General features: G+C 36.8%; 2 protein-coding genes across 4 annotated transcripts in view; one reads left to right on the forward strand and one right to left on the reverse strand.

Moving 5' to 3' along the window:
- KCNQ5 (potassium voltage-gated channel subfamily Q member 5) overlaps nt 1–13032 on the reverse strand; it is a 498060-nt gene that overhangs the window by 276786 nt on the left and 208242 nt on the right. The gene's annotated exons all lie outside the window — the stretch shown is intronic.
- Nucleotides 9073–9567, forward strand: LOC113926769 (60S ribosomal protein L24-like). The gene has a single exon (XM_035728539.1). It carries the CDS (start codon nt 9073–9075, stop codon nt 9565–9567), a length of 495 nt encoding a protein of 164 aa, XP_035584432.1.

The raw sequence follows: 13032 nt of genomic DNA on the forward strand, positions 1-13032 counted from the left end.
ATTAAGTGAGTAAGGCTACTAAGATAATACTTAGTAATTTATTACATATGCATACTAAGTAGCTTTGTGTCCTGAATAGTACTGATGGTCCATTAATACTTTATTGATTATAAATAGAAAAGCAGCAGCACAGAGGGTCAGGAAGTATTGGAAGTAGCATCCATGGGACATAGACGAGGCCAACATGTGTGCTGCATTTCTGAGGCAGGTGTAGGGTACAGGGAAAGGGCATAGGAATAGGGTAGGTAAAAGTAAAGCATACAGGGGAATGATGTGTTGAGATTTAAAATTTATGATGTGGACTGCAGGGTCTAGACATAATTCTGATATTTTGGGGTACTGAGCTTATGGAGAACTGTGATCCCTCTGCAATGCTGGTTCTAGGTAGCTTCACCATAAGCATCTTTGCTGCCAGCCTTTTTCCCGCCAACATCTTTGCCTCATAACTAATTGGCAGTAAGGTGATTTTGCCTTAAAAAATAAAATCACAAAAAGAGAGGGACATTTATTTAGAAAGACATAATGAAAAACAAATAACAAAATTAAAAAGACTTATTGCAGGGCATCTGGGTGGCTCAGTTGGTTGGGCGACTGCCTTCTGCTCAGGCCATGATCCTGGAGTCTGGGGATCGAGTCCCGCATCGGGCTCCCTGCTCAGCAGGGAGTCTACTTCTCCCTCTGACCCTCCCCCCTGTCATGTGCTCTCTCTCTCTCATTCTCTCTCTCTCAGATAAATAAATAAAATCTTTTAAAAAAAAGACCTATTGCAAAACACAAAATATTTGAATACTTTTAAAATGTGTGCAGATTCAGGGCAATGCTTCACAAATAACTGTTACTACTTTGTGGATTGTACCTCAGCCCTTGTCTTCAAGTCTTTTGTTCTTAGTATCACACATTTTTTAATACATTTTTTGCTTGTTCATTCATCAAGTTGTTTGTCCCTTTTCACCAAAATTTCTTCCCTATTAAGAGAGTTAGGAGTCTTTCATATACTAGGCCGCATATTTGTAATTGAGCTTTGTATTGTGTTGTGAAAGCCTTCTATCTTGTTGTTTGTTTTTCGCGTGTTGTCACATTGGAATGTTGACAGACGTTCCAAAGTTCTATGGAAAATGTGGGCTCCAAACTCCAAGCCACTGGATAGACCCTTATGACGGCTAAGATTTATATAATATAAAAATGGGAGTATTGCATCAGTGGAGAAATGACACCACACTGTCAACCAGTTGATGAAACCAACAAACTTCCAAACCAAACTGTCAACCATTTATTTTTTAATCTTTTACAACAAAACTGCCTTACAGCCAGTTAGTTATATGGTGAAAATGCTTGCGGCAAAGATGCCTTTGGCAAAGATGCTCATAGTAAAGGCACTGGGCACCTGCAATGCCATCAGAAGGAGATGAATACGGCCTGAAACACGGACTGCTCTGGCTGGGCAGCGTCACCCCCCTGAGAGGAGAAAGTGGTGGTCAAAAGAAAGTTCCTATTTCCATCGTTTACTCACAACACACAACACTTAAAATTAGTTGTGCAATATAAAGTGAAATATTTTGTATTTTCAGCTGTAATTTTAATGCTACCCATACCCAACTGTAGTTTTAAAGAAATTAATTTTTTTGAATAAACAAAACACCCTAAAAATCTTTAAAAACAATACTAAAGAAGTATTTGTTTGTTAATACCTATATCTGGGGAAACTAATAACCTGTTTTGTTGTCCAGGTAGAAATTGGCCAGTCTTCTTTCGGTCTACCTAGTCCATCCTACTTACCATTGAGCTATTAAAAAATAGTTTAAAATATTTCTCAGAATGGTGGTCTAGTTGGCTCTCTTAGCAGCTAAATTTGACTTTCCTTAAGACCTCTAGACTCTTTTCAATAAAATACATTGGGTTTAAGTGAGAAAAGTTTTGTGCAATCATACACAAAACAGGAATCTAAACATGTAAATTTTAGGAATTCATTAAGAGAAAAGATAGTTGGATCAAAGCAATACTTATTTCTAGAGTGGGTACGATTGATCTATCTGTTGAATGATATATCTTGCCTCCTGAGAACAGACTTGTCTGGGCCTGTTTGTGTTGAGGTATCTGGTAACTTGCTCATAAGAACATATAAGGGAGGGCCTGGAAAAATGGTGGTCTCTTTGTGGCTATATAGTATGGGCATACAAACAAGATCAGAAAAAGGCTGATTTTCCTAGGAGCTGCGGATCAATCAGACTTTTCTGTATTCCCCACTAACCCGTTTAAGAAATACTGGCTTGTGAAGAAATATATCCTGTGCATATCATAGAGTATGTTTACACACACAGAATCAATTGAGTCAATTAGTCAGCCATAAGCCATTTCCAGGTTCTTAGCCTATGTTGTCCAGAAGATAACACCATTTCTCTTCTTTGGCTCTGTTCCTATGAATAACAGTGCAAAAGTGTTTAGCTTAGAGAAAAACAGATTAAGTATTACATCTTTAGATATAAAAAAGACATTGGTTAGGTTTTTTTCCTCGCCTAACAGAGTCACTGGTCAGGTGCTAGAACACTAGACTAAGCTTATGAGGTATTCTGGAAATAAGAAAAAATCTTTTTTGAAAGCTATTTGCATAGAGATTTGAAAATCCTAAAAAAAATATAAAAAGAAAGACTGCAGGAAGAGAGAGATTTCCAAGCACTATGTGAATCACAGTGAGAAAGCAAGCCATTTGCTATCGCCCTTCCTTGTTCAGTTATTAGTATATCTTAAGCAGATTAAAAACACTGAGTCAACTTCCTTTTTAAATACAGTAGACATGACATTCATGCCAACCCACTCACTCCTCCTTAGAGAATTTGGCTTCCTACTCCCCAAAAAACAGTTCTCCTAGCTCAGGACAGAAACTTCCCCAATTAGCCCAGTCTCAGCTGATTGCACCGAGGTGATCACTGACCTGAGCTGGAGAAGTGGGGACCCTCTCTGAGGAATTCAGAATCAGAGCTTAAGGACAGGAGTCAGTTCCTTGCCTGCAGGGGTTGGGTTTGGAAGTTCATGCAGCGTCGGAGCCAGACTTAGCACCACTGCCAGCCAGAACTACACCCAAGCCCAGAGACCTTGTAGGGCCGGGAAGTCAGGGCAACAAAACTGTTTTGCAGAGGGGAGAAAGGGGAGTAGACAGAGTGAGAGGAGCCGAAACAAGATAGAAAGACTCCATGAAAGGGGAGTTCCTTGAGTTGGTTTAAGCAAGTTTTTATACCTGACCACGAGGGGTGGATCCACATTTTGTGGGGCCCGAAACATAGGCCATTTGGGGAGTCTTCTTTCGGAAGATTTCATAATTACAGTTGAGAATTCAGTTACAGGGGCCCATGAAGCTTCAGTGAGAAGCCCTGAAGCTTCAGCTCAATTACTTTACCTTCATCTCTGCTCACAATCAGGTGATTTCTGAGGAAGATATCCAAAACCACATTAAGGGGGATTTTCTGCAAAAACTCAGAAGGAATCAGGACTGATTTTTAAGGGAATCTTTCTAAAGACCCCTAATTAGGGACCCCTAATTCTGGAAAATCCTTTCTTCTGGCCATTCCATCTTAGGAAGTGTATATGCTGCTGGGATTCTGAGGGCAACACCCATTAATTCATTCTCTAACTCTCCACACATCTCACTGGTCCTTCTACTATTTCAGTTTTGCTGTTGGCCCTCTGGGAATTTACTTGTGTTTTAAATTATCCTTTAAAGGGATCTGTGATGCTCATTTTCTGTATTTGGAATTTTGCTGGTTGGTCTGCATAGTTAAAACCATCTGCTGTCTTCTTGAGTCATTATTAATAAAAAGAAAATTCATGAGGCACATGCTGTTTCCCTGTTTGGCTGGACTTCATTCTAGTCACATCCTAGAAGGATTTCAGATGGATTCACAGCCACTCTTGTAATCCTACAAGCCTGAGAATACTTTAAGAGACTGGGTAGAAATACTCATGTTGCTACCTGAAAATGTGAGCTCTCAACCCCAATCTACATAGGGCACTTTTGCTAAACTTCTAACCCTTTATATGTCAATATTAACATCCATGAAATGGATAAAAAAATACAATCACAGGGGAACTATTCAGAGTGGAAGGTGACCTCTTTTCCCTACCTCCTTCCCCCAAAACACACACACACACGCACGCGCGTGCGCGCACACACACACACACACACACACACACGATTAGAGAGCCATAAAGAGCAGCGAGTCAAAAATACATTAACACTAAGACCACAAAAAAAAAATCACAGGAATTAAATTCATACCCCAATGTATGAAATACAATGATGTTTTTAAAGGAAGAATTCTATCTGGAATGAATGGATTTTTTTCCAGGGAAAGTAGATATTGCTTGATGAACCTTCTGACAGTAGAAAATGAATAAACTGATTCTCTAAATTTCATTGATCCTGAACATTTTTTTAAAAAAACAAAAAATAATATACACAAGGATGTGCTAATTTTTTGGTACCATACTAAGTGCTTTCCACGAATTGTTCCACATAATCCTCAGAACAGTTCTGCACTATTGTCCCCATTATTTAACAGAAGAGGACACTGAAGCTTAGAAAAGGTGAAGTAAGCCAAACTCACACTCTGGGTAAAGGTGAAGACAGGGCTCACATCAAGGCTTCTTAAAAAACATTTCTCCTCGAGGAAGACTGAGCACTTTGTAAAAAGTTCCTGCTGAAATGATCAGATTGGACTACAGTTTAATCAGGATTGGGGTGCAGGTGTTTGTGACATTCAGCTACCTTGCAGGTGAAACTGTGGAGGAAGACAAGCTTGGTTAGAGTAAACATGGGGGTAGAGCCGAGGAAGTGTCACCAAACGTGACACTTACCATTATGAACCTCCTCTCATTTGTATTTGAGTACTTGTCTTTCTTATCTCCCCACAGGACCTTGGCTTTTCAGAAAAGGGCACTGTCTTCCCTTTGGTGTCCTGTCCAGTATCTTAGACAGAGAAGATCAATAGTTGAGTGCAGAGATAGCAAAAGGAAAATGAGATTTTTTGATTAATAAGATTACAAAATTATAAAGAAATAATAGAAGGACAAACAAGTATTTAAAAATCAGGAGTAAGTGATGGAGGTAGGCACAAAGATACAAAAAGAACCCCCCAAAACAAAAAAACAAACAAATAGTACAGAGCTTAAATATTTTAGGAGAAACAAAGAAAAAATTGTATTGGAAGATGTGATATATAATGCAGTCAGTTTGAAAGAAAAACTGAAAAAAATGTGGGAAGAACAATTACAAATTATTTGTCAGCCATTTCTACACACTGGAGTAAAGTTAATCAAAAATGTTGTTACCTGTGTTAAAAAAAAAGTATTATTTTTATCACTGGATTTTTAAAATGCCACTGATGAAAATTTTTTCTTACAGCACTATGTAATAGGAGGGCATATGTAGTTAAAAGGAAAACTTATTATTATTATAGACTCTATTACAATAAAACTTTATTATCATAGGAGAGAACCTTGGAATTTTTTAATGAGAGAGTTTATACACTCTTTGAGTATATAAACCTTTTCAATTTATGTGGCATAAACACGCACAATTTGAAGAAAGATGGGAATGAGAGAACACCTTAAAAGTTTTTTTTGAAATAAGTATAGACTTACAGAAGTTGCAAAAATAGTATTAAGAGGTCCTATGTACACATCACCAAGCTTCTCCCAATGGTATCATCCTAAATAACTATAATACCTTATCAAAACCAAGAAATTGGTCTTGGCACAATACAATTAACTAAACTACAGACCTTACTCATGTTTTTATGCTCATTTGAACATGTATGTATAATTTTATGAAATTTTATTGTATGTATAGATTTGTGCTACCATCAACACAATCAAGATACAGAACCTTTTAAAACGAGGGATCCTGATAATAGAGAGATGCCATATATAAGAAGGTTATTTTAAGAAAGACAAATAAATGTGGTATAAGGCCAGAAAATTTAGAAGAAAAATTTAGAAGAATTAAATATAAAGGAAGGAAATATAATAAACTGAAAATATAAATACAAAGGTTGAGGAGCAATGATGTAAAAATCACATTTTGAGGGTTACTACCTTAAGAAGACTTGGGAAGTATAAATATATATGTGACATGTTGTAAAATGAGAGAATAGTCAACCCCCCTCCCCAGAATGTACATGTGTCAGGAAAACAGAAACAGCCTTTCTTCCTGAAAAATGGGTATGAAGTGATAGAAACAGAAACATCTGATCTCATTGTAAAAATGCAAAAGAATTTTTGAAATAAATTTCTGTGGACATAGAGCTATAGATATTAAGAAAAAATTATATAACCAAGAGCATTACTTATATCAAAACAAATGGGTGATACAAAAGCCTTGTGGAATGATACATTTTCATAGCTGGGGAAAATGTTTATGCCAATGCTGCAAACAGTATCCATTTTTCCACGCTTCTTTCCTTCCAACAGAGCCCATCTCCTGCCACAGAAGTTGAATTTGCTATCTTAACTTCCTTTGCAGTAGGGATACGGATATACCATCCAACTCTGGCTGATGGAAGTTGGAGGAAAGTGTGCTACAAAGCATTCCGGGAATTTCTTCATGGATTAAAAAAGGAGAGAGAGAAAGAGACTGAGGAAGAGGAAAAAGAGATTCTTTCCTGCTATTGATGTTCTGTGAAGACAAGGTGCTTGGATTTGCTGGAGCCATCTTGGAACCAGGAGGTGAAGACAAGAGTCTTCTTCAGAGGAGCTGAACCACAGTGTCCACTGAACTAATTTTGGATATACCCTGTGACCAGACTTCCTGTTATGTGATCAAATAAAATCCAATTTTTTAGTCAAGTATGTTCAGATTCTGTTACTTGAGGCCAAACCAAGTGACTGACTGAGTCAGCTAAAAATCATGCGCTAATGTGGTGGTCACTTACTAAGTACCTACCAGGTGCCAAGCATGACACTAAGCCCTTTACCTATCTCTTCCAATGAATTATCTATGAATATATGTAATAGAAATGACCAAAAGCCAAGAATGGGCCAAAGAATGACAGTTTTATCTTGGAGATGGAAAAGAATCCATAAGGAACTTTTTTTTATTTTCTTGTACACCAAGGAATTTATGATTTTGGGGGTGTTTTTGTTGAAGGCAGGTATGAAAAGGGAACTGGACTAATAAACAAGAAAAGTGTAAATATACATTTTAGGACTACTCCTTTATAAATATATTCAATAACTAAATATATTTTGTATCTTCAAAACCTGGAAATCTTAGAGATTAGCTCTTTTTTTGGCAAGAAAAAGACCATTTTCTGGCTTTATGATTATGAATGATTCAGTCTGCATGCCACATATATATCTATATACATACATATATATTATGTGGGTCTGCAATGTTTTCTTTCCCCTGAAAGGAGAAAAAGAAGATGTGAAATTCTGTAAATACAAGATAATCACTAAGTTTGGATGAACAATGTCTGTTCTCTCCAGGAATACTATTTTCTCAGTTTTACCAAAAGTTTGCACTTGTCTGGAGAAAGAAGTTGAGTGCTCATATTGAGACAGGATGGTTTAAGGCCATTAACTTTAGATTATGGCCTTTGAAGGAGAAGAACTTAATGAACAGAAATCACTTTGCTCAATGGCTGTCATGAATTTAATAAGCAGAAAGAACTTCATGATGGCTGCTTCCCTTGCAATGGTGCCCTGGGTATATTTTAATGGACACATAGAAATGATTTTAAAGCATAGGTCAGTATCTGAAAACTAATTCTCTATAGTTATAAATTTTTACAAAGCAAAAGAGAATTTTAAAGCTAAATGCCACGAGCAATTTTTGAATAATTTTATTCTAATGTATATTCCATATACAGCTCTACTGGTTATGACTCAGCTAAAATTCCACTTTTCCAATGTCTTACCCCTTACTACTTGTTCCCCTCTTTGATCCATATAATTTCTCACTAAATTATACTTCCCTTACTTATTGCTGTGAAATAAGAATGCAGATTCTCTGAGGCAGAGTTCTTTGTGCATTTTGTCCTCTTATGTAATTCCAAGAGATTGCCTGGTGCCTGGCGCGCAGCAGCCATTCAAATGTTTATTGAAAAATTAACGAATATGTTTTTATTCTCTAATTAAATTGCAAACTCTTTGAGAGTGGGGTCTATGCCATGTAATTCTGTATCCTTTCCTATATACATAGTGGGCTTTTTGTAAATAATTGTTAATGAATAGGTTGGATAATGTAATGCATACTGAGAGAATTCCTACTCTTTCAAGTCATAAGTCAGTGTCATGGGTCAATAAGCTCACTCGTTTTCTCTCCCTTGACTTGTAAATATTCAATAAACACAAATTATTTCACTGGGCAAATGCTCATTTATACTCTAAAGTCATTTAGAGCCAGAGTCACACAGCGGGAGTGTGCTAGGCCCATAAAGTCATTTAGTTTTATGCTTATCCAAAAGGCAGAATATGAAGGTCAATATGCAGACAACTGCAAAGGGTTCTCTAGCAGACTTGCTTGGTACTTAAAATGGTTCTTCCTGTAGAATACGCCGACATCAGAAGTATACAGGCAGTCTTTGCTTTGCCTAGTAGTGTGGGACTGTAAAAATAACTGCAAACTGAGACCATGCAAAGTGATCTTAATAAGCAATGGAAAACTTAAAATTGATCTTAAAATTCTTTGTCAAAACAGTAAAGTCTCTCATTTTCAGTTATAAAGGTATAGGAAAATGAAAGGGGATAAAATACTTTTTGGTAAGTATACTGTAACTTAAAACCTTAGAAGCACTGTGGATTAAAGTGTTTTCCTTCTTTGTAAAAAAACATTCATAGTTCGGAATAGCACTTTCTTTATTCTTGTCGCGCAATTTACCATTGGGAAAGGCAGTCGTGCTCAGCGTCTTCCCCCATGCACGGTCTCATGAGTGGCCTTGGTAATGAACCCATCCATCACCTCACATAGTTAACATGGGTAGCTTTTTCGGTGTGTATGTAGTGAGAATGCGTAAGATCTACTCAATAAAGTTAAAAAAGTCATTTAAGAAAAGGGTGGCCTTCCCGGCTGCCGCTGCTATGAAGATCGAGCTGTGCAGTTTCAGTGGGTACAAGATTTACCCCGGACATGACAGACGCTACGCCAGGACCGACGGGAAGGTTTTCCACTTTCTTAACGCAAAATGCGATTCTGCATTCCTTTCCAAGGGAAATCCTCGGCAGATAAACTGGACTGTCCTCTACAGAAGAAAGCACAAAAAGGGACAGTCGGATGAAATTCAAAAGAAAAGAACCCGCCGTGCAGTTAAATTCCAGAGGGCCATCACTGGTGCATCTCTTGCTGATATAATGGCCAAGAGGAATCAGAAACCTGAAGTTAGGAAGGCACAAAGAGAACAGGCCATCAGAGTTGCAAAGGAAGCAAAAAAGGCTAAGCAAGCATCTAAAAAGACAGCAATGGCTGCTGCTAAGGCTCCTACGAAGGCAGCACCTAAGCTAAAGATTGTGAAGTCTGTGAAGGTTTCTGCACCCCGAGTTGGTGGAAAACGCCAATTTGGTGGATCAGATTTTTAAATAACTGACTATTAAAAAAAAAAAGAAAGAAAAAAAAGAAAAGGGTGGCCTTGGGCCCCCAGTTTTTTTTTTTTTTATGGGGAGATAAAGAGTCCTCAAGCTTGTACTGGGCTTATCATCTGCAGAGGGAGTATCTTTCTCTATTCTGGGCCTGCTGTAGACTTTTTTGTTCTTTTTAAAGCATGTGCATCAGTGACCCTCAAGCACACCCCCAGCTGTCTATATTTCAGACCCAGGGGAGGGGTCAGGGTGCTTCTACGAGGACTAAGTGTGCAGCTCCATTGCCCGACTTGGCTGTGGAGTGGATCTGCTGTCTATGGAGGACTGACGTGTTGTAAGGGGCTGGATCCTGGGCACTTTCTCTTTTCTCTTGCTGCAAGAAATGCTGTACCACTTTTTCCTGGTGTGTGTACTGTTTGTTCTCAGCGACCTTAAATCATGTACTGGTCTTTTATGCTGGGTTGCACTTATCTGCCTTTTAATCATGGCCGCACAGCCTGGCTACCCAGTGAAGAGTGCAACACTTATGTTTTGGGAAAAACATCTTTTCTATGGCTTGGAAAAGTGTTATAATCCTTTCTAGGTTTAGATTAGCTTCTGATATTTTGTCCTTTGCACTTTCATGGCGTGAAATATCTGAGAATTCCCTTAATGTGTGTGTGTCTGGCATCACCTTCCTCTGGGACATCTTCAACCTTGTCATCGCCACCACTTTCTTCACGTCTATCAATAGGTTCGCCTTCATGATGTTCCTTTGGCAGGATATCCTGAGTCTGTTGAATGGGGGCAGGGCCAGCATTCCCAGTCAGCTATTATTTCCATAACTCCATTTACGTTTGATTTTAATTTCACTTCCAACATTATTACTTTTTGTTTCTTTGCTGCATTTCATTTTTGTTAGCATTTTATTTTCACTGTTCATTTTTGTGTGTGTATATATTATACATACAAACATATACATTATATATATATATATATTGCTATCAAGGATTTGGTAAAATTACAATTGACCTACTTCTATTATTAAATTCTTCTTAAATCATACATTTTCCAGCTATGTAAAAACTCTTATCTAAGAGACTAAAATTTACATAGGGAATCTTTGAACCATTTAAGAGAAGAGGCTTTCCCCAAATGATGTTACTATCAACCACAAGCATTATTGTAATAAAAAATAATTCCCAAGTAAATACATGTCAGGCGGGCTCTGATCCAAACCAAAGTTTCATGTGTATTGACTTCCTAGAAGACTTCTTTTTAGAATGCTTGATGAAGTTGAGGAAAACAGTCAATGACAGAAATGACATAATTTCTAACAGAACATAGCCAAAATAGGAACACCATTTGTATGTAGCTGTGTCTAATAAACATGTTTTTACATGTTCATTCAAAATTTAAATAGTAAGAGTGCATACTTTCCTCAGTTCATAAGGAATAAAACCCCCCATTTTAGTGTATTTTTTTAGAGAGGTATGAATATGAATTACAATGATTTTATACAGGATCCCATATTCAACTTCTTGGTTAATTAAATCTCCAGGTAAACCCAGATATACTGACAAATTCAAACCAACATTTTTAGTTTAGATTATCATAAGATAGGCCCTTAGCTATATTTAATTTAAAATCTCATCTGTGCCCGACGGTGAAATTTGCATGTTGAATTTTATATCTCAGCTGATAACACTCATTAATTCTATATAGCCTAATATATTCCTGACTCATAAACCACTTACTTCCAAGACTTTGGTTTCCATAACAGTGTTTTTTTCTCCCAGTATACAGAGCCAAAATTTTACCAGAGTGTCTTTCCAAACTACATTAAGTCATACGAGTATCATTCCTCGGTGTCTTGTCAGAATAACTGAAAATACTTACCTAAACTGAATGAGATATTTGTATTCTAGCCTGTCTACCAATATAATGGACAGTAGTATACAAGATTAAGACCTTTTGCTGAAATTACTTTTTATGTGTGTATGTGTGCATACTCACACAATCAGAAACAAAGTTTGCCTTTCTTTATTTGAATTGCTATTTGTTTTAATAATTGCTTTTTAAAAAACCCCAGCCTTTTAGTAAAATAATGCATTTAATGTAACCAAGGCTTGATGAGCATTTTTCTAGTTTCTAGTCAATTTTTATCAGCAAGTTCATGTTCCTTAAAAATAAACTTTCAAATTTCAAGTAGTTTTAATTTATCTTATTTAAAATGCTAGACCTGATAAAAAATATTTTGGTCTACCATTGTATAGTTTCTTATCTTCCTATCAAAAGCACGAACTTAATTTGAATGTTTAATATTGGTGAGGCTTAGTGAGAACATAATAATTTGCACTGGGTGAGGCTTGGTGCTGTTTCTTTTCTAATGTGTGATAATTGATGATAAAACAATGGCCATTGATGAGTGAGTGCTTATATAGCACTTCTTGTTCCTCTGAATGAAGGAAGAGTATCATTATCCATGGTACAAAATGTCAATATCAAGAGCCGTTTGCTCAGTGAGGCCAGGGACACTGAAAATGATAATTATGTCTTTTCTTCCACAAGGCCATGTAATTACAATAGGAAAATTGTGAATCCATAAATGACACTTCTCATCTGGCATGATAAAACTAATACACTTGCTCTGATCACCCATGAACATGGCTTTGTATGTGTATGTGTGTGTGTATCTATAGAGATCTATACACACACATACAAAAACATGTTACTGCATACATACATACACATACAAAACCATGTTACATGGGTGATCAGAGAAAGTATATTAATATCTACAGTTACTATAGATCTCTATAGATACACATACATTTTTTTCTTTTTTTAAAGATTTTATTTATTTATTTGACAGAGAGAGACACAGCGAGAGAGGGAACACAAGCAGGGGGTGTGGGAGAGGGAGAAGCAGGCTTCCTGCTGAGCAGGGAGCGCGATGCAGGGCTCGATCCCAGGACTCTGGGATCATGACTTGAGCCGAAGGCCGACTCTTAATGACTGAGCCACCCAGGCGCCCCACATACATTTTTTTCTGTTACTAACTTTTTAGCAAGTCATTTAGATATGATTTATTCATGCTTTGACATCATAAAAAAGTTGAATAGAAAATACAACCACCACTCAGAGAAGTGAGGTATGACAAAATTATCCTTTGACTTTTATTCGCATGATTATTTGTTCTTTTAAGAATTAATGACAGACATTATAAACTTTTTTTGGATTACTTAAAAAAACTATGACAAAGTTTTAGAATAATATTGGATGTTTTTATATAAATATACATACATATATATATAAAATAAAAAAATTTTCCATCAATTAAAGCTACATAATCTCCTAATAATTTTGCCACCATGGATAATATTCTGATCCTCCCATATTTAGTGTTGTCTCAGTAAAGTGCGATTATAAGTGTTGTATATGTAACATCAGTTAGTTAATTTGAAATTTAAATGCAGCCAGATT

The sequence above is a fragment of the Zalophus californianus genome, chromosome 7 (assembly GCF_009762305.2).
Source record: "Zalophus californianus isolate mZalCal1 chromosome 7, mZalCal1.pri.v2, whole genome shotgun sequence".
Classification (NCBI taxonomy): domain Eukaryota; kingdom Metazoa; phylum Chordata; class Mammalia; order Carnivora; family Otariidae; genus Zalophus; species Zalophus californianus.

What these genes read in the sequence shown, in the direction of transcription:
- LOC113926769 (XM_035728539.1), top strand. Translation starts at nt 9,073, where the DNA reads ATGAAGATCGAGCTGTGCAGTTTCAGTGGGTACAAGATTTACCCCGGA.